General features: G+C 39.1%; 6 protein-coding genes across 9 annotated transcripts; 2 read left to right on the forward strand and 4 right to left on the reverse strand.

The window, feature by feature from the left end:
- Window positions 1-2,179: 2,179 nt before the first annotated feature.
- LOC112197070 (D-xylose-proton symporter-like 2) lies at window positions 2,180-6,174 on the forward strand. Of its 2 annotated transcripts, XM_024337608.2 has the most exons (14): window positions 2,180-2,414; window positions 3,000-3,106; window positions 3,263-3,341; window positions 3,468-3,527; window positions 3,634-3,700; window positions 3,794-3,918; window positions 4,043-4,144; window positions 4,327-4,695; window positions 4,799-4,846; window positions 4,935-4,997; window positions 5,159-5,239; window positions 5,470-5,568; window positions 5,668-5,805; window positions 5,920-6,174. In XM_024337608.2, exons 1-14 carry the CDS (start codon window positions 2,391-2,393, stop codon window positions 6,049-6,051), a joined length of 1,494 nt encoding a protein of 497 aa, XP_024193376.1. In that variant the 5' UTR covers window positions 2,180-2,390; the 3' UTR covers window positions 6,052-6,174. The 2 variants fall into 2 exon arrangements, with proteins under 2 accessions (XP_024193376.1, XP_040367320.1); XM_040511386.1 differs by lacking the exon at window positions 4,799-4,846.
- Window positions 6,175-6,495: 321 nt separating this feature from the next.
- LOC112181864 lies at window positions 6,496-7,719 on the forward strand. Of its 2 annotated transcripts, none has more exons than XM_024320265.2 (4): window positions 6,496-6,696; window positions 6,808-6,880; window positions 7,210-7,287; window positions 7,403-7,719. In XM_024320265.2, exons 1-4 carry the CDS (start codon window positions 6,535-6,537, stop codon window positions 7,471-7,473), a joined length of 384 nt encoding a protein of 127 aa, XP_024176033.1. In that variant the 5' UTR covers window positions 6,496-6,534; the 3' UTR covers window positions 7,474-7,719. The 2 variants fall into 2 exon arrangements, with proteins under 2 accessions (XP_024176033.1, XP_024176031.1); XM_024320263.2 differs by having other exon boundaries at window positions 6,535-6,696; window positions 7,207-7,287.
- A 281-nt stretch (window positions 7,720-8,000) lies between these two features.
- LOC112173555 (protein SMG9) lies at window positions 8,001-10,262 on the reverse strand. The gene is made up of 8 exons (XM_024311198.2): window positions 9,977-10,262; window positions 9,794-9,902; window positions 9,597-9,712; window positions 9,361-9,480; window positions 9,170-9,259; window positions 8,878-9,026; window positions 8,522-8,789; window positions 8,001-8,346 (listed from the first exon to the last, which is right to left on the reverse strand). Exons 1-8 carry the CDS (start codon window positions 10,193-10,195, stop codon window positions 8,194-8,196), a joined length of 1,224 nt encoding a protein of 407 aa, XP_024166966.1. The 5' UTR covers window positions 10,196-10,262; the 3' UTR covers window positions 8,001-8,193.
- A 911-nt stretch (window positions 10,263-11,173) lies between these two features.
- Window positions 11,174-12,907, reverse strand: LOC121051743. The gene is made up of 6 exons (XM_040514905.1): window positions 12,751-12,907; window positions 12,379-12,572; window positions 11,953-12,024; window positions 11,644-11,697; window positions 11,504-11,542; window positions 11,174-11,393 (listed from the first exon to the last, which is right to left on the reverse strand). Exons 1-6 carry the CDS (start codon window positions 12,827-12,829, stop codon window positions 11,259-11,261), a joined length of 573 nt encoding a protein of 190 aa, XP_040370839.1. The 5' UTR covers window positions 12,830-12,907; the 3' UTR covers window positions 11,174-11,258.
- Window positions 12,908-14,939: 2,032 nt separating this feature from the next.
- On the reverse strand, window positions 14,940-17,532 carry LOC112181607. Of its 2 annotated transcripts, none has more exons than XM_024320012.2 (7): window positions 17,393-17,532; window positions 16,886-17,174; window positions 16,489-16,691; window positions 16,051-16,122; window positions 15,756-15,809; window positions 15,593-15,631; window positions 14,940-15,486 (listed from the first exon to the last, which is right to left on the reverse strand). In XM_024320012.2, the coding sequence occupies exons 2-7, from the start codon at window positions 17,046-17,048 to the stop codon at window positions 15,352-15,354; spliced, it is 666 nt and encodes a 221-aa protein (XP_024175780.1). In that variant the 5' UTR covers window positions 17,049-17,174; window positions 17,393-17,532; the 3' UTR covers window positions 14,940-15,351. The 2 variants fall into 2 exon arrangements, with proteins under 2 accessions (XP_024175780.1, XP_040368895.1); XM_040512961.1 differs by having other exon boundaries at window positions 17,347-17,504.
- A 2,945-nt stretch (window positions 17,533-20,477) lies between these two features.
- LOC112181740 lies at window positions 20,478-22,166 on the reverse strand. Its single transcript, XM_024320125.2, has 6 exons — window positions 22,053-22,166; window positions 21,723-21,916; window positions 21,302-21,373; window positions 20,995-21,048; window positions 20,850-20,888; window positions 20,478-20,770 (listed from the first exon to the last, which is right to left on the reverse strand). Exons 1-6 carry the CDS (start codon window positions 22,129-22,131, stop codon window positions 20,636-20,638), a joined length of 573 nt encoding a protein of 190 aa, XP_024175893.1. The 5' UTR covers window positions 22,132-22,166; the 3' UTR covers window positions 20,478-20,635.
- Between the last annotated feature and the right edge of the window lie 48 nt (window positions 22,167-22,214).

The following is a 22,214-nucleotide window of genomic DNA, read 5'->3' on the forward strand; positions in this document are numbered from 1 at the left end:
TCTTTATTGGGGTGGTTATATGGGCCCGTACGCCTTTCTTGTCCCTTATTATTAGGGTATTGCTGCTTGCGCCCCTTTTTGGGTGCATTATAATTTGCCTCACGGACGCTCTTGGTTCCTATGGGCCTAGAATTATAATTCTTTACAAGGATGTTGTCGTACTTTTCAGATACCGACAAAATATTAATAAGCTCATTAAACCTTGTAATTCGTCCAGCATTGACTTCTGTGCGAAATTGCTTTGATATCACAATTGCTGAGACGGGAATGGTGGAGAGAGTCTTCTCTAGTAGCTCATCTTCTGTGAGAGGCTTTCCACAGAACTTCAACATAGCTTTGAGTCGAAGAGCTTCCGAATTATATTCTGCAACAGACTTAAAGTCGGAGAAGCGTATATTATTCCACTGAACCTTCAAGTCAGGGAGGAGGGTATCTTGGATATTACCAAAACGCTCTTCTAGCGCTACCCATAAGTCTCGAGCATCTCTCATTGACATATACTCTAGTCTGAGAGCTTTATCCATATGGCGCCGCATCAAGATAATAGCTTGTGCATGCTTTGTAGGTGTTCTTTGGAACACAAGGCCTGGATTAGGAGCTTGAATTATGGGCAATATCCCTCTTGAAGTGAGGTGGTTCTCAACGTCGGTTACCCAACTATAGTATTCCGAACCCGTTGAGTCAAGCATTTGAAAGTCGAGTCTAGGTGCATTCGACATCCTGAAGATAAGAGAAGATATATTAGTTTCGGAGTTCAAAACTTCCACGAAATCTAAAATCAATAATCTTTAGACCAAAACAATGATGTTTTGCGGACACTCTTAGTCCGAATATTATGAACACTCTTAGTTCATAATTACGAACGCTCTTAGTTCGTTTAGCGTGAATTTCTTGGAATTCCGCTTTTGATTGTAAGTTCCCGAGAAAAATAAAGAGAAGAAGAATAGAGTAAAAACTCAAAAACGGGAACTTTTAGTAAATATTACCTTGGAATAATATTGCCGGAAAAAGTTGTCCAAAAATTGCCGGAAAAGTTGTCGGAAAGTTGCCGGAAAAGTCGCCGGAAAGTTGTCCGAAAGTCGCCGGAAAAGTTGTCGGAAAGTCGCCGGAAAAGTCGCCGGAAAGTTGTCCGAAAGTCGCCGGAAAAGTTGTCGGAAAGTCGCCGGAAAGTCGTCCGAAAGTCGCCGGAAAAGTTGTCGGAAAGTCGCCGGAAAAGTTGTCGGAAAGTCGCCGGAAAAGTCGCCGGAAAGTTGTCCGAAAGTCGCCGGAAAAGTCACCGGAAAGTTGTCGGAAAGTTGTCCGACAGATGTGTCGACAGCTGCTCGGCAGCAGCTCGGCAGCTGCTCGGCAGGTGGCTCGGCAGCTGCTGCGCAGCTGCTCGGCAGGCCTTCGGCAGATGCTGCGCAGCTGCTAGGCAGGCCTTCGGCAGGTGCTGTCGACAGGACTCGGCAGGAGCGCTCGGCAGCTTTCGGCAGATGCGCTCGGCAGCTTTCGGCAGATGCGCTCGACAGCTTTCGGCAGATATCGGCAGGACTCGGCAGGGCTTCGACAGCGGTTCGGCAGCGGTCCAAATTTTCCGTTGGCCGGTTCTGGATGTTTCCGGCCGGTTCTGGAGGTTCTGAAACCGGTTCTGAGCTTCTTGAATCAAGGGCTTTGATATGAGCTAGGGTTTGGAGGTTTTTTGCAAGTTTGAAAAAATGACTTCGATCGGATTATGAACTACCTCTCCTCTTTTCAATTTCGATTCTGATTCTAGAGCAATTTCGTGCTGATAACGTGTTTGAGGACAAGTATGAAATGATAAACAGAGAGAGAGAGTAATGTTTCTGTGAGAATAGAGGTTCAAGTGTGTTTATTCATCTCACACAAAGAGGTATTTATAGGAAAATATTACAAGTGTGAAAGCTCAAAGAGTAACTCAATTTGATAACCTCTACATTCACAGCTGCAGCCTTCTATGGTGGCTGTGATGATGATAAAATGCCATGCTTGTTGCCCTTTGGCATAAAGCTTGTCACACAAGTCACAATACCTACATTATACACTCAAGTACCTATTTGTATACATGATATAGACATTTATACTATGACTCATGTTTTGTACATGTGAATCATATATACTACAACAATAAATAATTTATTTATCCATAACCAAGTAGTCTTTTGCGCGCTTTGGCCAATAAAGAACCAACAGACCTCTCGAAACCTGTCGATGAGTGAGTTTACCTGATAAGGCATATGATTACAACGTTTACTACTACGTACCACTCGACAGTCTTTCCATGTAGGGCTTTGCTCATTTAAATCTTTCAGAATATCCGACTCCGATCTTCTTCATATCAGACTCACAAAAGCGGCTCCATCTATCTGCTGGGACAATATAACCAACATATGGCCTCTTCTTCTCTCCCACAGGTTTCAATTTTGTCTCCTGTTTTCTCTTCTTGTGTCTGCTTGCTCAGTTTCAAGCATTACATGATCATATACATGTGAAATTGTGAATTGCTCATCCTGTGGAAATTTAAGGACAAAAGTTTTCAGGTGTGAGAATTTGCGTGTTCTATCAGAATTTACATTAATTCTGTTTGATTGCTGAAAGAGTTTAAAGTAGTAATCAGTCTGGTGTTGCTTTTGCTGTTGAGTAGAGTACGGATTTGATCGCCACTTTTGATCACGACTTATCAGTTGCTCATATGAGATCACCATTATTGAGGACCTTATTTACCTTGAGTCCTTGACCACAGATTTTTGTTCACTTATCACTTCGATGAGCAATGAGTTGTAACTAAGGTCAGATTTACCCCACAAAAGAACTTGTATAGGACGCAAGTATCCATGTACTGAAGAAGGCTGTGTGCATATGTGTGTGTGTGTAATCATTTCTGTTCCAGTACTGTGTTATCTGCACACGAACGAATTAAGTGGACGATTGTCTGGTTTAGATCTCTGCCTTCAAACTTGTTAACAATGGGTGCATTGGTGCATATGTGATCTTTTCAGGGGAGAAATCTTTCAGGTTCAGGTGACATTGGTGGTGCCAAGGAGCCTCTTCTTAATGGGGTGCATAAAAATTCACATAACTATTTTCTTCTTCTCGCCATACTCCCGTGAGTATTCTTTTTCCTTCTTCTCTTCTGATTTATCATAAGATTTGCTTCTATACGTTGTCTATATATGCCTCTTTTGTATGTGACTCTCTGTTGGGTTGGGCTGAAAATTCTGCCTTTAAATTGTGTTTTATATTTACATCTCTGTGAATTCAGATTTTTATTCCCAGCTCTTGAAGGACTGGTATATGGCTATGATATTGGTGCCACGGCTTGTGCTACAATGTCCCTAGAGGTATACATGTATACAGATTATTACTTTCCTACTCAGACAGTGCCTGCTTCATATTACATATATAAGCAACTCGTCATTCAGTTATATTAGGCCTACTTAACTCTCTTGAGATGCTTCCTATTGCAGTCAGCCACATTAAGTGGAGTATCATGGTATGACTTGTCATCTCTGCAAATTGGTCTCATAGTAAGTAATTTACAACTACACTTTTTAGTTTGGAGGTATTTAGTGAGGAAGGAAGTTTCTTGAGCTTTCAAAAAGATAGAATATTTATTTGCCCATTATTTTTCAGACTAGTGGCTCATTATCTGGTGCCTTGATTGGCTGTTTGTTGGCCTTCAATGCTGGTGACGTCTTAGGTTGGTTTTCCTAATGCATATGTTTCACAGTATATGAACACATGTAATAATCATGGAAAAGTTTGAATTAATGATATATAATTCTGTATGAAGGAAGGAGGTTTGAGTTGATTTCGGCTGCTGTATTGTATTCTGTTGGAGCTCTAATAACGGCATTAGCGCCTGAATTCCCTGTTATGGTGATTGGGCGCTTTCTATTTGGTATAGGGATTGGACTGGTAATCTCTGCACTATGGACCATGGAGTCATTTTTTCACTACTAAACATACTTGGCCATTTCATTCTGACTATTTGTGTCTTTTCCAGAGATTTATAAACTTTAGTCTGTTCTGTTTTAATTAGGCAATGCATGCTGCCCCTATGTATATGGCTGAGACAGCTCCAAGTCAGATACGAGGTCAACTATTAGCTCTAAAAGAGTTCTTTATAGTGATTGGGATGGTTGTAAGTACTGCTTCCACATTAATTACATCTAATGAAGGACTCTGATAACTATCTTTTAGTGTTTGTTGCGACACCTATCAAATGATTGAAGCCAACTAATAGTTGGTTTGCATGTTTCTCCTCTTGTTTTGTTTGTTTTTCTACAAACTAGTTTATCAAATTGCCATAAATTTGTTCTGCAGGTTGGTTATGCAGTTGGTAGTGCTTTAGTGGACGTATTTGGTGGTTGGCGTTATATGTATGGAGCTAGCATCCCTTTGGCACTAATTATGGGAATTGGAATGTGGTGGCTACCGGAGTCACCTAGATGGATCCTTCTACGCGCCATACAGGGAAAAGGAAATATGCATGATTTAAAAGAGACTGCAATATGCTGCTTGTGCCGGCTTAGGGGTAGAGCTATCGGTGATTCAGCTCCTGCACTAGTAGAGGAGATGCTTGAGGAGCTTTATTTTGTTGGTGAAGATAATAAACCTACATTAGGGGAGATGTTTCAAGGGAAATGCAAGAAAGCCCTTGTCATTGGTGCAGGATTAGTTTTGTTCCAACAGGTACCTACTTAGCATTTGATTTTTAAGCAATTTTATCATGATGTGATCAATGGGAAACTTTCATTTTGCTTAAAAATAGCATAAATTGTTTGGACTATGACAGATCACAGGGCAACCAAGTGTGCTGTACTATGCTGCATCAATTTTTCAGGTACCGAGTGTGCTAATTTAGATCTACGGCCAGTACTACTTACATACAGATTCTCATGCTAACCTGTATTACATTGATCATCTAATAGAGTGCAGGGTTCTCTGCAGCAGCTGACGCAACACGGGTCTCAATTCTACTTGGTTTATTCAAGGTATACTTAATTTCCAAATCACAATATTAGATGTACTTATGTCTCTAGCATTGGTCACAATATGTCCCCCTCCTTTATCCTTTTTCCTTTCCTACAATCAAAGAATGAAGTTGATTCTCTCCATACCTATGTGTAATTGACTTGTTTCTTCGCTGTTGTAGTTGGTAATGACTGGAGCAGCTGTGCTTGTTGTTGATAGATTTGGGAGGAGACCTCTTCTACTTGGAGGTGTTTTGGGGATGGTAACTATATTCACCCCCTCTTTGCTCGATCAATTTTCTTACTTTAATTTGTATTTTGTTCGGATTGATCTTTAGACATCCAACCAATAGTTAGTGAGAATTCAGCTTATTTATCAAAATCTTGTGTTTAGGATTCAGTAGTTTTAATTGTTTGTCCAGTCAAATTCACTCGAAAGAAGGCCGGGATTTATAAATCCAATTTAGTTGATCATGTATATATACTGTGATAGGTGATCTCTTTATTCATGTTGGGATCATATTACCTTTTCTTGGACGATGCACCAGCTGTGGCTGCCATTGCACTGCTGCTCTATGTTGGGTGTTATCAGGTAATCAATCAGAATTTTAGTATTCTATTGTACGTACCTTTAATTATATAGAAATGTGATCGATGCATACTAATGTTTCAATTAATATTTTGTCCACAGTTATCGTTTGGTCCGATTGGTTGGCTAATGATATCTGAGATTTTCCCGTTAAGATTTAGAGGGCAAGGACTGAGTATAGGAGTGCTTGTGAATTTTGCTGCAAATGCGCTAGTCACTTTTGCATTTTCCCCTCTAAAGGTAACATCATCGATCAGTTCGAGATCACAGTGTCCATTTCTTTCTCCCCCAATAGTTGTTTTCTTGTTTAGGACTGAGTGCGACTGTCACTTCAACTGTGACTTAATAATGCAGGCGTTGCTGGGAGCTGGAATATTGTTTTATGTATTTGGAGCAATAGCTGTGGCATCTCTTGCTTTCATTTTCTTCATTGTCCCAGAGACAAAGGGTCTCACGCTTGAGGAAATTGAAGCCAAATGCCTTTAGAATCTGTCCTCCAAGCTGTGCTTCTACACATTGTACTAGTTTGTGACTATCATCTATGTTACAATTGTTGTACCATGCGACTCTATAATATTTTTCTTTAATCAAACTTGAGACCTCTACCAACATTTTGTTGAAGAGAAATGTCTTATCTATTAAACTAAATACTCGTTACATTCTATGTGAACCAATGTATGAGCGACAACAAAGCGCTATTGCATGAGGCACTACTAAGGCGTATGATAGTCGAAGTTGAATGAATCAATACTCATGAATTCATGATTGTGAATCCTAACAAGAAGAAAGTATCATTCTAGAGAAGAATGTACGAGACAACCACAAAATAGTAGCATTCCTTTTTAATTTTCTGTTATTTCAGTTGGGCTGGGCTTACCATGAGGGCCCAATCCAGACCGAGCCCCGCCTGGGAAGTGTTTAATTGTGGGGGACTGCTAGGGTTGAGTGGGAGAAAGTGGGAGGAAAGAGATGGCCAAGTTCAACGAGGTGCAGAAGAAGAAGAGAGCGCAGAACCAGGAGAAGAAGAGAAGGATTCACGGCGACCCAGTCAGTGGCAAGCTTCATCTGAAGCAGCAACCCGTCTCCATCTCCGGCAAGCGCAAGCGGAAGCTCGAAAAAAAATGGCGGAGGGTACGTCTCACCCGACCCGACCCAATCCATCCATCCGTTTTTTATGTATATGCTTCTGTAACTCACTCGTATCTTTGCCTCTGTACTAATATACTTGTTAATTGATTGCAGGACCAGAAAGAGGCTGTGGAGAAGGGCCTGATTACCATGGAAGATGTCGAAATGGCTGCAGCTGATGATGATGGTATGCTACCTCCTCTCATAAAGTTTCTCGCTTTTATGAAATTGTCAAACTTCTTTGTTAGCAGAGGGTAATTAATCGTTTGTCATTGTACCCCAGTTAACTTGTTCTGTTCGAGTGTTTAGAAGATTATCGAAAAAATAATTCGACTTTACTCAAAAGTAAATTCTATTGGTGTTATGTGGGAAGGAGTGAAATTGGGTGTGTCCTAGTAAACAATTTTCTACTGGGTTTACCAATGTAGTATTAGACCAATGTAACAAAGGGCTACTTTGTTTTTGTTTGAGTTTAATCTGATGGAGCTGATATGAGTGTGTTTGTGGTCGCAGAAGAATCTCTAGGGACGAAGAAAGGTTCAAAGAAGTTCCACATGAAGAAGAGCATCAAGCTTAAGCAAGGAAAGCACAAAGGTAACCTCATTATTATTACTTGTCATGTGCTCTGTTCATTTTGCGAATGCCATCACCTCTCCTTTTATGTGTGAATCCTCTGTCTAAGTATCTGTTTGTTCTTCTTGATGGACAGGTAAGAAGAAAGGAAAATCTTCTAAGTCTGCTTCTGCTGCTCAAGCTTCAGTGGATGTAATGGTAGAGTAGTTTGTCTAGTTCGTGAAGAAACACGTGAAATTGTACTATTCCAACTGGAAATGAATTTTGGGCAGAAATTTGCCATCTGGGTGCAATATCTTTTCTACTGTCAATCATTGTGTTGTGTTATCTTTTTCCTGTCTTTGTTGATAAGGGTAGGAAAGGGATCGGTAGGAAAGATAAGACAATGAATTGAAGAACTAATACTACCAGTCTTTAGTTATTGTAATGCAAAGTTTGAATCAATTTTGTGCTTCTCATTCTTCTATTACTTGCCTTTTCAATTGGAATCTTACAAGGATGCGAGGAAACTGCCACTTTGTTAAAGAATTTATTTCCTAGCACCATGGTTGTAAGTTGTAACAGGCACAACATATATTAAACTATGAAAGATTAAAAGAAAAGGGGCAGTTAAGCCATGGAGATGTCTTGGAGATGCCGGTTGGCAATTTTGCATGTTCTCATTGCATCTAGGCCTAATTCTCTCCTTATGGAGGTTCTCTTAATGCACAAACACAACGGACAAAAGAATCTGTAGAAATAAAGTAGATCATCAACAAAATTTTCATGCAGTATCAATTTTCTTTCTGTGCTAAACCAGACAGTGGGTGAAAGCAAATAACAAAAGTTGAGAACATTAGGGACTAACTAATGCTAGTCTAAGGCCACTTGCAGAACCATTGTTTTATCCTGGTGTACATAGAGGCACATGGGACTGATGGGAGGTGTCTACCTCCTAAACATACCAGAGCTTTGAAGTGTTCTGCTGTATTCTGCAATAATCGGAGAGCTCTTCACCAGTTCCCATATCTTGGCAGAGTTCTTCAACCAGTCACGTTCAGTCAGAGTCTTTCGGAAAGAAGGGGGATTCATAGATAAGACCTGAATAGAAGAGAGTATTATTTCGTGTGCATAAATTTTTACTGAGAGACTCAAATTCTTCTTCTTCTTTTTTAAAGTTCTTTTTTAAATTCTAAATTTCGAAACATCTAAAACATGGAAAGAGGTAAAGCGTTGGATCCAGAAAATATTAAGCACATGAGGGAGACAGAGAGACCTGGTCCCGCAATTTCCATAGCATAGAGGTATAACTTTCATATTGATCTCCTGGGGAGTCATCTCTACTCTTCATTGGGATTACATACAACTTTGGCACAGGAGAAGCAGGATCATGACTTTCAGTACCGGGAGTCATAGAAGTCTCAGGATGTTCTCTAGATACATTTGCACTTTTTGCTCTTGTGAAAGAAAAGGTGCTGGTGTATTGTTGAAGTGCCTTCCTCAGTTGCACAATACTATGTGGACTAAGATCGTGATCTCGTAGTCTGATAAAGATGATAACAAAAATAAATGTGAGTTTCCATGTCTGTAATTGTGTTGCCATTTAGGAGAACATCACTTAAAGTTACTCACTTTGTGTGCACAAAAACTGGCATAGCCATATACTCTCCACCTTCTGGAACTTTTTCCTTGCTATCTTTTTCAGACCCTATATTAGAGCTCTGAGAATGAGAAAGGGTGTGTGAAGATGGATCAGGTATACCATGTTTCAATAGGTCAACCTGCAGTCAAATCATGGATCAGATATAACTTCCATACTCATCTTCCGGGGAGTCATCTGATAAGGATACATACAAGCCTTAAACATAGCATCCAAACAAGGGTATCCTAAAGTAGAAGCAATATATAGCAGGAAGAGAGATACCGTTGACATTAAATGCCACATATTATGGTCATGAACTCCTTCCGATATAACCAGAATAATATGACAGATGGAAGTCAGAAGAACACCAAGCTAGAAGAGTCCTTGCAGCAGCCAGGAAAAAAGGGATAAGTTCATAAAATATCCTATAACAAATCAATTCAAAACATGTAGTATTCTCTGTTCCTAGTTACCTGAATTCCCATAAGTTCATGAGCTAACTCGGCCGATAAAGATTCAGCATTTAGAACAGGAATGGTGGATGATCCATCAGGCCTCATCATCTCAGCTAAAACAGAAGGACTAAAAACCGGCTGCCAATGAAAAAAAAACGAAAACTTGATCATACTCAGTAACACTAAACATCAGCATTTGCAAACTGTAGGTTAGATTAGAAATTACAACGATCAGGGGTAGCAACTAGGAAGACCTGAGTGTCAAGAAGTATAAGGCGTTCAGCAGAAACCCTAGGTTCAATTCCCACACTACAATGCCTTGCCATTGCTTTACCTTCTTCAGTCTCTATAGCAAATGGAGGTAGCATCCCTGTAATTGTTTTAATCGAAAAGCAGTTCTAGTTAATCTTGATATATTAGAATCAGTTTAGATGGAGAAGTGAACACTGACCAGGTGAGGTGGCATCGAAGCCGTAAAGCTCGTTCATAATGGTGGACTTGCCGACTCCAGGCGGACCAATCACCCCCACCACCGTGAACTCGGTGTTCTCAGTCAAAAACTGCAGTAACCTTGAAAATTAATTCACCGTCAAGCAGTAAAAATGCAAAGCTTTGAAACTAAGTGAGTGTTTACCGGGAGGAAGCGGTCGATGTGGAACTCCCAAGAATCAGAGAGGAGGTTGAGGGATCCGATAGAAGGGAGGCGAGACCGAAGCGACGCCGTATACTCATCCCCACTGCCGCCGCGCCCATATTTACCCGCCACCGGCGCGCCGGTCACCAGTCCCGGCTTTGCCAAAAGGATTTTCGGAGGATTCGACGGCCCACCGCCGGAGGACGACGACCCTGCCATGCTGTGGTGTCGTTTTGCTTACCCACGCTACGCTCGTTTTGATTAAGTTCCAGTCTCCTCTCTTGGCTCGCGGGTACTTTTGGTACCAGAGTATCAATTATTCTTTTCTCTTTTTTTTTTTTTTTTTTTTTTTTTTAACTAGACAGTACGTAGACACTTCCCGCTAGTGACGTCACTGCTAAGTCATAAAAAAAAATATTAAAAAATAAAAAAGGTCTCGTTGTTTACCACATTAAATACCAATCCCTATCTTTATGTTGGTAATTTAGGTTTAATTTAACTTAATAAACAAAAAATTGGTAAAAATATAATGATACATCAATAGCATCCATTTGTAAACTCACTATGGTTGTAAGCTACTCTGAACTTGTTTAGGTATCCTCTATCCACTGCCTAATTGTGTATGGATTATATATCGTTTTGGATGATGAAGAGCCCTATTTTGGAACTTTGGATGAGACTTAGTATCCATTATCCTATTTTTATTAGGTTGTGCAAGTTAACTATTTGACCTAGGAAAATTGCATTTTAGCTAGTTGATTTGCAAACGCTTCGCTCTCTCTAAAAGCCACCAAAAATTGTACAAAAAGAGGTTTCTTCCTGCTAAAATGCATAGAAGAAGTTTTCTTCCTGAGTTGACGTGCACATATAGAAATTTGGTAGATTGTCATTAGTCATTACCACCACCTCATAGTAAGCAAGCCAACTTTGTCCCAATTCCGTGCAACTCGCAACTAATTTTGCATTGTCAAACATATCGGTTTGTGATTAGGTTTGGATCTGGGGTGCGGAGAAAAAAAATGAAAAAGAAGAGACATTTGGTAATTAGTTTTGGGATAGCTAACAAAGCTAACGACTAAAATTATCATGGAATGAGAGAAAGCAACCACATCAACACATACATAAAGCATAAGCTAAAATCAGTAAAATGTTTTCCAACCAAAACAGAGAAAGCAGCAAACTAGACGGTTCATAAAGTGCAGTTTAAGTCACCAGAGAGCAAGTCTGCTGGAGCTGCATAACACATAATCTGATCTTGTCTAATCTTCATCTATTCGGAGCTTTAAACATCATCAAGGAACAATTCATGAAAATGGTCTTCATCAAAAGGATCATCGCCAAGAAGACAACTAGTCACAAGATTCCTCACTATACTTGTTGACCCGGCTTTATCGGAAAGAACAACAACAGCTGCTTCCTATACATTCATTTAAGAGGCAAATTAGAAATCAAAAGACCGGAAATAAGGATCAAATCACCAAATAGTAGCAGCAACAACAACAGCAACAAATAAATAACGACACTTACATGATAAAGAACAAAGCAGGACAGCTTTCGGGGTAGTACCTGCATACCCATCCATCATATTGTGAAAGATTAGAACAGCTGGAATAAATATACTTAACCGAAAGTGGTTAAGCCTGATCTAGTTGGAAAAAATGACTCACAAATTTGTCTTCAAATTTGAATATGAAATCATGATACTTGCTTGAAAAATCATCCTGCAGACAAAGGAAAAAAAAAAAATCAGCAGAGGCAAAGGAATTAGGCTACATGTGCGGGAAAAAAAATGCTAACATCAAATCTTTACTCACCATATTGTCATTGTAATAGTAAAGGTCACACATTTAAACTCAAGAAAAAATCCGAATAAAATAAATCACAAGAATTGTTTCTTTTGAATAATAATAAGACTAAAAAATTGACAGACACCTGCTCTATAGAAAGAATATGAAAGAAAATAATAAGATGCCAACCTCAGTCATGCCATCTGGTATTTTAATTTTCATGACATCACTATGGACACTGCCGGAGACGATTGGTTCAATCTGCAATGTTGTGCACTCAAATGAGAAAAACAGTAGAAAACAAATTGTTCAACAGAAAAAGAAGTATCATATGATTAAGTTCCCTGGAGTTTTCAATTAAGTTGAAAATAGCACCAATAACAACAACAACATTAATAATACAAATTGAACATCAGACGTTTTTCATTAAGATGCCGTTGTTCTGATGTAAACTAAATGAATATTATTCATCCTGCACAAGTAAAATTACGTTATGCCGGAAGAAGATGTAAGAACACCAGCCGAACTTAGCAACTAGTTAAATCAAGAAATCATGTTGAACATATAGGATCATATCAGAGAAGAAAACAATGACAGAGGATCTGATGTCAGTACCCATTCAGTGCCAAGACCACATGCCAGAACAAAGAGAGCACGTGCACCCCTGTAAATGATCCTTCGGTCCAGGGTACGTTCTGTTGCACTAACAGTCATCTTACACTCATCCCAGTTCAATTTGCATGAAAGGCCATGAGATTCAAAGACTGTTTCCACCTCCTTCTTCCAGACTTGGTTCAGATTCTCTTCTTCTGCACAAATGATCACACTGGTTTTATTTCAACTATATTAGACAATGATAATGGGGATACGCATTCATTTTTGTTAAAACCCCCATTGTGAGCACAGCCAATGAAGAGACATTAATAAATTTAAATCTGATTACAAAACCAAAGGTGAGAATAAGAACAAAGAGATCGAGGAACGTACTGCAGAGACCATGCTTCTTGAATAACAGAGTCATTGACTCGTAGCCAGTGTTGTCGATCTTCTGCGAATTTTCGTCCATACTGTTATCGCTCTCGCAATAGGTAATAGACCTTCGGAGTTGATCGAGAAATTTGATGTAGATCAAGGGCCCGAAGCATGTCCGGGAGAGTCAGTTAAGCATGGGCTGAATACTTTGGAAAGATTTTTTGGTAGTAAGAAAAGCCGAAAAGAATAAGAGGAGAAGGAAGACAATGAAGAAAACAAAGGTGTACGTTTTCCTAGCCCTAAGCTAGTTGTGCACTCTTCCCTATTTAGTGCTTGTTAGAATACATACGTCTAATTGAGACTCATGGTATTATTTTTGGATATTCTTCTAGTACTTATTGTAATTTGGGATTTAGGCACAATATTCATTTATATATTCTGAAATTTCAATGTTTCATTAATGGTTAAGGCTCAAACCAGCCGTATTTAGCTCCCCCATAAAAAATAAAATTAAAAAAAGGGGTGTTTATAACTTTTGTTTAGACATTTGTATTTTTATTTTTTTGTCTTACCACTAAATTTCTTTAATTTTGTAAAGAACCCTTCTTTCTGTCTAGCTAGCTGAAATGTGGGAAGCACCTTTTTCTCTCTATTTCCTTCGTCGCTGGCTTGTGTTCGAGGAGAGCGAGCTGAAGCTGGCGAGGAGCCCGGTGAAGATCGAGGGCGTTCAAATCTACTTCTTCATCCCATGGGAATATGCAGTCCCTTAGAAAGTGAATCTCAAATAAAATCACCCATCAAATTCAAATCTATTATGGGATATAAAAACCTCATGCTCTTAATTTGATGGAAGAGCCTATCTCCCTAATCTAGGCTATGTCGTTACTCCTTATTGAGTTTATGTCAAACGACTCATGAACCGATTTCACTCGACTATTCTTTTATCTGGGGTAGAAGATTTTGACCGAAATGGGATATTGTGGTATGGAAGATTCGTTGGAATTAATTAATTATTATTTGGTGAACTATAATGGGTTTCTTCTTTAAAGTTTACAATTAGGTATTTAAGGCCTAATTTAGGTTGTATATATATACATATATATAAAAAGGCCTAATTTAGGTGTTTTATTTTTTGGAGTAAAGAAATTTCTCCCTAGCACACCCAACACCTAGTACCTAGAGTAGAGATGGCAAAAATCCCCAGCGGGGCCGAGCTTCGTTGGATACCCTCCCCTAATAGGGGAAGAATTTGGGGACTAATGGGGAATGGGGATCCCCAATCCCCATTATCTAAGATTGGGGATGGAGCGGAGATGATATTGTGATCCCCATTCCCAAACCCGCCCCAATAATATATATCATATATTTAATTTTTAATATATATATATATATATATATATACATTTACTATACTTTAATGACTACACTTTCACTTTAATGGTGTTTTGACTTTTGCAGTCACCATCTCACTGAATTATAATTTATGAATTTAATTATGTTTTAATTTTATTTGTTGTAGATTTTGATTTTAAAAAATACAATATGAGAAAAAAATTATTTTAATTGTTAAATTCTTATTGAGCATTTGGGGCGGGTTTTGGAGGCGGGTTTTGGAGGCTTAATTAGTCCCCAGTGGGGATGGGGACGTGGAATCCTCAATATATTTTTATTGGGGATGGGGGTGGAGAATGACCGCGGGGATGGGGATGGTATTGTGATTCTCATCCCCAACCCGCCTCATTGCCATTCCTAACCTAGAGAACCAAAAAGGTAAGCATGACTAGCAGAAAGAGAAAGTGCATTGATCCAGCTTTGAGCAGGGTTGTGGTGACCAGCTTTGGCAATTGTATCAGCAAGGAAGTTTGCTTCACCTTTGACATGCTTGAAGGAGCTGATATTTAGCAAATGCACAATCTAGGTGCTTGGTGTATGAATGTATATATGGCTCGTTCACTCGATGTCAATTATCCTATTTTTATTAGGTGGTGCAAGTTAATTATTTGACCTAAGAAAAGTTCGTGATTGCAAAGATACGATTTATCGGATCATAATAGTCTTCTTTTTATGCATAAACTAACGCTCAAATCAAATACCATACCACTCTCACAAAAAATTGTACAAAGAGAGGTTTCTTCTTGCTAAAATGTGGGGGGGGGGGGGGGGGGGGAGAAGTTTTCTTTCGAGTTCGCGTGCACATATAGAAATTGGATAGTCTGTCATTCAAACTCATACCACCACCTCATAGCAAGCAACTTTGTCCCAATTCCGTGCAAATTGCAACTAATTTTGCCTTCATTAGTAGCAGTTTGGGAATTAGGTTAGATATGGGGTGCAGAGAAAAAATGGGCAAGAAGATAAATATTTGAAGAGAAATCTGATAAGTAGTTTTGGGATAGCTATTAGCTAACAAAGCTCCCAACTAAAAATTAACATGGAATGAGAGAGAGCGACCACATCGACACATCGACACATATCAGTAAAGCTCCCAAAACAGAGAAAGCAGCAAACTAGACGTACGGTTCATAAAGTGCAGTTTAAGTCAGCAGAGAGCAACTGTGCCTGGAGCTGCATAACACATGATCTGATCTTTTGTCTAACCTTCATCTATTGGGTGCTTTAAAGATCATCAAGGAACAATTCATGAAAATGGTCTTCATCAAAAGGATCATCGTCATTTAGACAACTAAGCACAAGATTCCTCACTGTACTTGTTGACCCGGCTTTATCGGAAAGGACGACAACAGATGCTTCCTATTCATTTAAGAGGCAAATTAGAAATCAAAAGACCGGAAATAAGGTTCAAATCACAAATTAATAGCAGCAACAACAACAACAAAAAATAAATAATAACACTTACAAGATAAAGAACAAAGCAGGACAGCTTTCGAGGTAGTCCCTGCATTCTCCCATCCATCATATTATGAAAGATTAGAACAGCTAGAATAAATATACTTAACCGAAAGTGAAACTATAAGAATATCTGCATGAAAAGGCTGATTTAGTAGGAAAAAATTACTCACAAATTTGTGTTCAAATTTGTATATGAAATCTTGATACTTGCTTGAAAAATCATCCTGCAGACAATAAATAGAATTACCAGAGGCACAGGAATTAGGCTACATGTGCCAAAAAAATAAAAAATGCTAACATCAATTAAACTTTACTCACGAATCACCATATTGCCATTCTAATAGTAAAGGTCACACACTCACACATGAAAACTCAGGAAAAAGTTCTAATAAAATAAATCACAAGACTTGTTTCTTTTGAATAATATACAGAAAGAAAATGGAAGGAAATTGATGAGATGCCGACCTGACTCATGCCATCTGGTATTCTAATATACATGACCTCACTATAGACACTGCCGGAGACGATTGGTTCAACCTGCAATGTTGTGCACTCGAATGAGAAAAACAGTAGAAAACAAATTGTTCTACAGAAAAACAAGTATCATATGATTAAGTTCCCCGGAGTACGCTTTCAAGTTGAAAATAGCAACAATAACAACAAACATCAATAATACAAATTGATCGAACATCAGCTTTTTATTAAGATGCTATTGTTCTGATGTAAATAAAATGAATATTATTCATCGTGCACAAGTATAATTAACTAAGAGAGAGAGAATTATGCCGGAAGAAGATGAGAGAACACCTGCCTAACTTAGCAACTAGTTAAATCAAGAATCATGTTGAACATATAGGATCATATCAGATAAGAAAACAATGACAAAGGATCTGATGTCAGTACCCATTCAGTGCCGAGACCACATGCCAGAACAGAGAGAGCATTAAAACCCCTGTCAAAAATATCATGGAACAGAGTACGTTGAGTACGTTTTGTTGCACTGACAGTCATCTTACCCTCATCCCAGTTCAATTTGCATGAAAGGCCATGAGATTCAAAGACTGTTTCCACCTCTTTCTTCCAGACTTGGTTCAGATTCTCTTCTTCTGCACAAATGGTGATCACACGGGTTTTATTTCAACTATATTAGACAATAATAATGGGGATACGCATTCATTTTTGTTAAAACGCATCGTGAGCGCAGCCGAGAATGGCCCATGTTATTGAAAAGACATTAATTAATTTAAATGTGAATACAAAACCAAAGGTGAGAATAAGAACAAGAGATCGAGGAACGTACTGCAGAGACCCTGCTTCTTGAATAACACAGTTTTAGATTCGTAAATCTCCTGCGAATTTTCGCCCATGCTGTTATCGCTCTCGCTCTTTTCCATCGTCTTGGAATTCCAGACGTCTCTGTATTTTGGAGGATTTGGTAGAGGAGGGTATTTATAGGCATTCATGTCCAACGAGGGGCCTTCTAGTCGAGGCCCATGATTCCAATAAATAAGGAAAGAACGGATCTGTTCGTAATATTGCAATGGGTAGCAGACCTTCGAAGCTCGAGATATTTGATGTAGATAATCGGCCTGAAGAATATCCCGGACAGATAGTTAAGTGTGGGCAGAATTCTTTGGAAATATTTTTTTGTAATAAGAATAAGAGAAGCAAGAAGACAACGAAGAAAACAAAGGTGTTTAGAATGTTTTGGGAGACATTTGTATCTGTCTTGTCTTACTATTCAATTTTGTAAAACCTTACTTTATGTCTTTATGTACGTCTAGCTAGCTGAAATGATTGGAAGCACCTTTTTCTTTTTCTTTCTCTTTCCTTCGTCCCTGGCTTGTATTCGCGGAGAGCAAGCTGGAGCCGGCGAGGAACTCGGTGAAAAGGGCGTTCAAATCTACTTCTTCTTCATCGCATATGCAATTTCCCTTAGAAAGTGAATCTCAAATAGATTCACCCATCAAATTCAAATGTATTATGAGATATAAAAATCGGGGATGATTCAGTGTACTGACATAAATAGATGGTTAGATTATAGAGTTAATGACCAATAACTACAATATCACACTATTATTTACCAACAGCAGACTCCAAAACATGGAGCCTGTGCGGTCAACAACCATTAGCCCATCATAAAATAAAGAACACTCAAATATTAAGAAATTACAGAACATGCCACTAACTAATATAAATCATTTCTCCCAAAATCAAAGTGACCCCAAAATCTAAACCGTCTGAAAATCAAAACATCTAGGGCTCCGTCGAAGTAAGGGCGCGACCCAGCAGCAAAGCAAGGACGCAACCCAGCGGCAAAGCAAGCGCGCGACCTAGAGGCTAAGCAAGTGCGCGACCCGGCGGCGAACCAAGCGCACGACCCAGGTGGTGAACCAAGAGAACGACCCCGGCGGCGAACCAAGCACACGACCCCGGTGGTGAACCAAGAGAACGACCCCGGCGGAGAACCAAGCGAACAACCCCGGCGGCGAACCAAGCGCGATACCCTGCTGGAGAACCAAGTGCGCAACCCGGATGGCAAACCAAGTACGAGACCCCGGTGGAGAAGGATGGCCACGACCACGATGGCGAAGCAAGGGCGAGATCCCGGCGGAGAACCAAGCAAGCGACCCCGGCGGCGAAGCAAGGGCACGACACTGGCAGGTCAGTAACTATAGTCCTGAATGTCAGTAGCTATAGTCTGATTATGCATTCAACACTGTCGAAATTCGATTATGCTTAGTAGCTTTAGCTGAGAAACTTTGGTTGAGAAATTCTGAGGCTTTTGCAATTTGGTGGAGCTGTACTGATCTTAATTTGTTTGTTATTTCTGCAATACTCAGCAACATTTTGTTTGCAGGTCAGTAGCTATAGTCTGATTATCAGTTTTGTATTGCAAGTCAGTAGCTTTAGTTTTGTGTTTATGGTACTTTCTTATTGGATCTTAATTTGTTTGTTATTTCTACAGGACTCAGCAATATTTCGTTTGCAGGTCAGTAGCTATAGTATGATTATCAGTTTTGTATTAAGGGTCAGTAGCTTTAGTTTTGTGTTTATGGTACTTTCTTATTGGATTGGTGGTGTTGTGTAATGTTAGTTTGACAAAAAAATTGTTGCTTTTTTTGGTTGCTTTTTTTGGTTCTGTGTTATTGCAAGTTCATGGATTAGTTGCAAAATTTGCTGCTTGTATCATCTACTTCTTTTTGTTTTTTCTTTTCCAATTTTTGACTCAGAAAGAAATGGAAGAAACTATAAGGATTAGGCTCCATGTTTAGTGATAGTTCTTATGTGTTTGAATGCTATGATTATTGAAGAGAAAGGATTAGAGTTGTTTCAACATATTTAAAGAGAAAAGATTAGAGTTGTAATCGCCAAAGCATTTTTGGGCACACTTTATCATCCCTTATGCTCTGTGTTGTCGGTTGACTTGCAGGATAGAGCTAATGAAAGCAATGCTAAAGTGAGCAAACGCGAGAAGGCCAGGCTAGTATACTACTGGGGGCCAGTATACTACTGGAGATCAGTACACTACTGAGGGTCAGTATACTGCTGGGGGTGATATACTACTGGGGATCACCTTTTTCTCTCTCTTTCCTTCGTCCCTAGCTTGTGTTCGCGGAGAGCGAGTTGGAGCCGGCGAGGAGCTCGGTGAAGAGGGCATTCAAATCTACTTCTTTTTCATCCCATATGCAATTCCCCATAGAAAGTGAATCTCAAATAGATTCACCGAGCCAATCTCCCTAATCTAGGCTATGTCCTTTTTGAGTTTATGTCAAAAGACTCATGAACCGATTTCACTCGCCTATTCTTTTGTCTGGAGTGGAAGATTTTAATTAGGGATAATGATCACTTACCACAAAATACCAAAATACACCCTATACACTCCACCAACTTATTTTTAACCCCATTCACACAAAAGTTTTCTCTTTTTCTCCCAACTATTCGTTTCACTAAATGTTTTTACCATTAGTAAACCCCCCCCCCCCCCCCCCCCCCCCATGAGTCTTTTGACATAAACTCAAAAAGGACATAGCCTATTCTTTTGTCTGGAGTGGAAGATTTTAATTAGGGATAATGATCACTTACCACAAAATACCAAAATACACCCTATACACTCCACCAACTTATTTTTAACCCCATTCACACAAAAGTTTTCTCTTTTTCTCCCAACTATTCCTTTCACTAAATGTTTTTACCATTAGTAAACCCCCCCCCCCCCCCCTCTCTCTCTCTCTCTCTCCAATTCTTGCTTTTACTATTATTTTTCTTTTACTCACAAAAAGGAGCATCCATTTGTAAATTCACGATGGTTGTGAGCTACTCTTAACTTGTTTAGGTATCATCTATCCACGACCCAATTCAGGCACTTGGTGTATGGATTTTATATCATTTTGGATGATGAAAAGCCCTATTTTGGAACTTTGGATGAGACTTGGAGTCAATTATCCTATTTGGTTGTAACAAATTAACTATTTGACCTAGGAAAATTGCATTTTAGCTAGTTGATTTGCAAAGGTTCCGCTCTCACTAAAAGCCACCAAAAATTGAACAAAAAGAGGTTTAATGCATTGAAGAAGTTTCCTCACGTGCACGTACATATAGAAATTTGGTAGATTGTCATTACCACCACCTCATAGTAAGCAAGCCAACTTTGTCCCAATTCCGTGCAACTCGCAACTAATTTTGCATTGTCAAACATATCGGTTTGTGATTAGGTTGGATCTGGGGTGCGGAGAAAAAAAATGAAAAAGAAGAGACATTTGGTAATTAGTTTTGGGATAGCTATACCGACTAAAATTATCATGGAATGAAACTATGAGAGAAAGCAACCAGCATAAGCTAAAATCAGTAAAATGTTTTCCACCCAAAACAGAGAAAGCAGCAAACTAGACGGTAAAAAGAAACCCTAAAATATAAGTGGCAAGAAAGTGAAGAAACTATGTATCGTGCATATGGCCCATAAAGTGCAGTTTAAGTCACCAGAGAGCAAGTCTGCTGGAGCTGCATAACACATAATCTGATCTTGTCTAATCTTCATCTATTCGGAGCTTTAAACATCATCAAGGAACACTTCATGAAAATGGTCTTCATCAAAAGGATCATCGCCAAGAAGACAACTAGTCACAAGATTCCTGACTATACTTGTTGACCCAAATTTATCGGAAAGAACAACAACAGCTGCTTCCTATATATTCATTAAAGAGCAAATTAAAAATCACAAATAGTAGCAGCAGCAGCAACAACAACAAATAAATAACTCTTACTTGATAAAGAACAAAGCAGGACAGCTTTCGAGGTAGTCCCTGCATACCCATCCATCATATTGTGAAAGATTAGAACGGCTGGAATAAATGACTCACAAATTTGCGAAAGTGGTTAAGCCTGATTTAGTAGGAAAAAATGACTCACAAATTTGTCTTCAAATTTGAATATGAAATCATGATACTTGCTTGAAAAATCATCCTGCAGACAAAGGAAAAAAAAAATCAGCAGAGGCAAAGGAATTAGGCTACAGGTGCAGAAAAGAAAAATGCTAACATCAAACTTTACTCACCATATTGTCATTCTAATAGTAAACGTCACATGTAAACTCGGGAAAAAATCCGAATAAAATAAATCACAAGAATTGTTTCTTTTGAATAATAATGAGACGAAAAAAAATTGACAGACACCTGCTCTATAGAAAGAAAATGGAAGGAAATAATAAGATGCCAACCTCAGTCATGCCATCTGGTATTGTAATTTTCATGACATCACTATGGACACTGCCGGAGACGATTGGTTCAACCTGCAATGTCGTGCACTCAGATGAGATAAATAGTATAAAACAAATTGTTCAACAGAAAAAGAAGTATCGTATGATTAAGTTTCCCGGAGTTTTCAATTAAGTTGAAAATAGCAACAATAACAAGAACATTTAATAATACAAATTGAACATCAGCTTTTCATTAAGATGCCGTTGTTCTGATGTAAACTAAATGAATATTATTCATCCTGCACAAGTATAATTACCTTATGCCGGAAGAAGATGAAAGAACACCAGCCTCACTTAGCAACTAGTTAAATCAAGAAATCATGTTGAACATATAGGATCATATCAGATAAGAAAACAATGACAAATGATCTGATGCCAGTACCCATTCAGTGCCAAGACCACATGCCAGAACACAGAGAGCACGTGCACCCCTGTAAATGATCCTTCGGTCCTGGGTACGTTCTGTTGCACTAACAGTCATCTTACACTCATCCCAGTTCAATTCGCATGAAAGGCCATGAGATTCAAAGACTGTTTCCACCTCTTTCTTCCAGACTTGGTTCAGATTCTCTTCTTCTGCACAAATAATCACACGGGTTTTATTTCAACCATATGAGACAATAATGGGGGACACGCATATATTCATTTTGTTAAAACCCCACCCCCATCGGGAGAGCAGCCGAGAATAAGAACAAGAGATCGAGGAACGTACTGCAGAGACCCTGCTTCTTGAATAACAGAGTCATTGATTCGTAGCCAGTGTTGTCGAGCTTCTGCGAATTTTCGTCCATACTGTTATCGCTCTAGCTCTTTTCCATCGTCTTCGAATTCCAGACGTCTCAGTATTTTGGAGGATTTTGGTAGTGGAAGAGAG

The sequence above is a fragment of the Rosa chinensis genome, chromosome 1 (assembly GCF_002994745.2).
Source record: "Rosa chinensis cultivar Old Blush chromosome 1, RchiOBHm-V2, whole genome shotgun sequence".
Taxonomy (NCBI): Eukaryota; Viridiplantae; Streptophyta; class Magnoliopsida; order Rosales; family Rosaceae; genus Rosa; species Rosa chinensis.

Bases quoted from the DNA above. Each gene is read 5' to 3' on its own strand.
- LOC112197070 (XM_024337608.2), top strand. From the start codon at position 2,391: ATGGCCTCTTCTTCTCTCCCACAG. The intron at 3,342-3,467 runs GTATACATGTAT...TTCCTATTGCAG, and splicing joins GTGCTACAATGTCCCTAGAG to TCAGCCACATTAAGTGGAGT. The intron at 3,701-3,793 runs GTTGGTTTTCCT...TTCTGTATGAAG, and splicing joins CAATGCTGGTGACGTCTTAG to GAAGGAGGTTTGAGTTGATT.
- LOC112181864 (XM_024320263.2), top strand. From the start codon at position 6,535: ATGGCCAAGTTCAACGAGGTGCAGAAGAAGAAGAGAGCGCAGAACCAG. The intron at 6,697-6,807 runs GTACGTCTCACC...AATTGATTGCAG, and splicing joins TCGAAAAAAAATGGCGGAGG to GACCAGAAAGAGGCTGTGGA. The intron at 6,881-7,206 runs GTATGCTACCTC...TTGTGGTCGCAG, and splicing joins GGCTGCAGCTGATGATGATG to AAGAATCTCTAGGGACGAAG.
- LOC112173555 (XM_024311198.2), bottom strand. From the start codon at position 10,195: ATGGCAGGGTCGTCGTCCTCCGGCGGTGGGCCGTCGAATCCTCCGAAA. The intron at 9,481-9,596 runs GTCTTCCTAGTT...TTTCATTGGCAG, and splicing joins TTATACTTCTTGACACTCAG to CCGGTTTTTAGTCCTTCTGT. The intron at 9,027-9,169 runs GTATCTCTCTTC...ATTTGACTGCAG, and splicing joins TGTGGCATTTAATGTCAACG to GTTGACCTATTGAAACATGG.
- LOC121051743 (XM_040514905.1), bottom strand. From the start codon at position 12,829: ATGGACGAAAATTCGCAGAAGATCGACAACACTGGCTACGAGTCAATG. The intron at 12,025-12,378 runs GTACTGACATCA...ACAACATTGCAG, and splicing joins GTGGTCTTGGCACTGAATGG to ATTGAACCAATCGTCTCCGG. The intron at 11,543-11,643 runs GTGAGTCATTTT...ATGGGTATGCAG, and splicing joins TCAAATTTGAAGACAAATTT to GTACTACCCCGAAAGCTGTC.
- LOC112181607 (XM_024320012.2), bottom strand. From the start codon at position 17,048: ATGAATGCCTATAAATACCCTCCTCTACCAAATCCTCCAAAATACAGA. The intron at 15,810-16,050 runs GTCGGCATCTCA...TATTGTCTGCAG, and splicing joins TACCAGATGGCATGAGTCAG to GATGATTTTTCAAGCAAGTA. The intron at 15,487-15,592 runs GTAAGTGTTATT...TTAAATGAATAG, and splicing joins CCTGCTTTGTTCTTTATCTT to GAAGCATCTGTTGTCGTCCT.
- LOC112181740 (XM_024320125.2), bottom strand. From the start codon at position 22,131: ATGGACGAAAATTCGCAGAAGCTCGACAACACTGGCTACGAATCAATG. The intron at 21,374-21,722 runs GTACTGGCATCA...ACGACATTGCAG, and splicing joins GTGGTCTTGGCACTGAATGG to GTTGAACCAATCGTCTCCGG. The intron at 21,049-21,301 runs GTTGGCATCTTA...CTTTGTCTGCAG, and splicing joins TACCAGATGGCATGACTGAG to GATGATTTTTCAAGCAAGTA.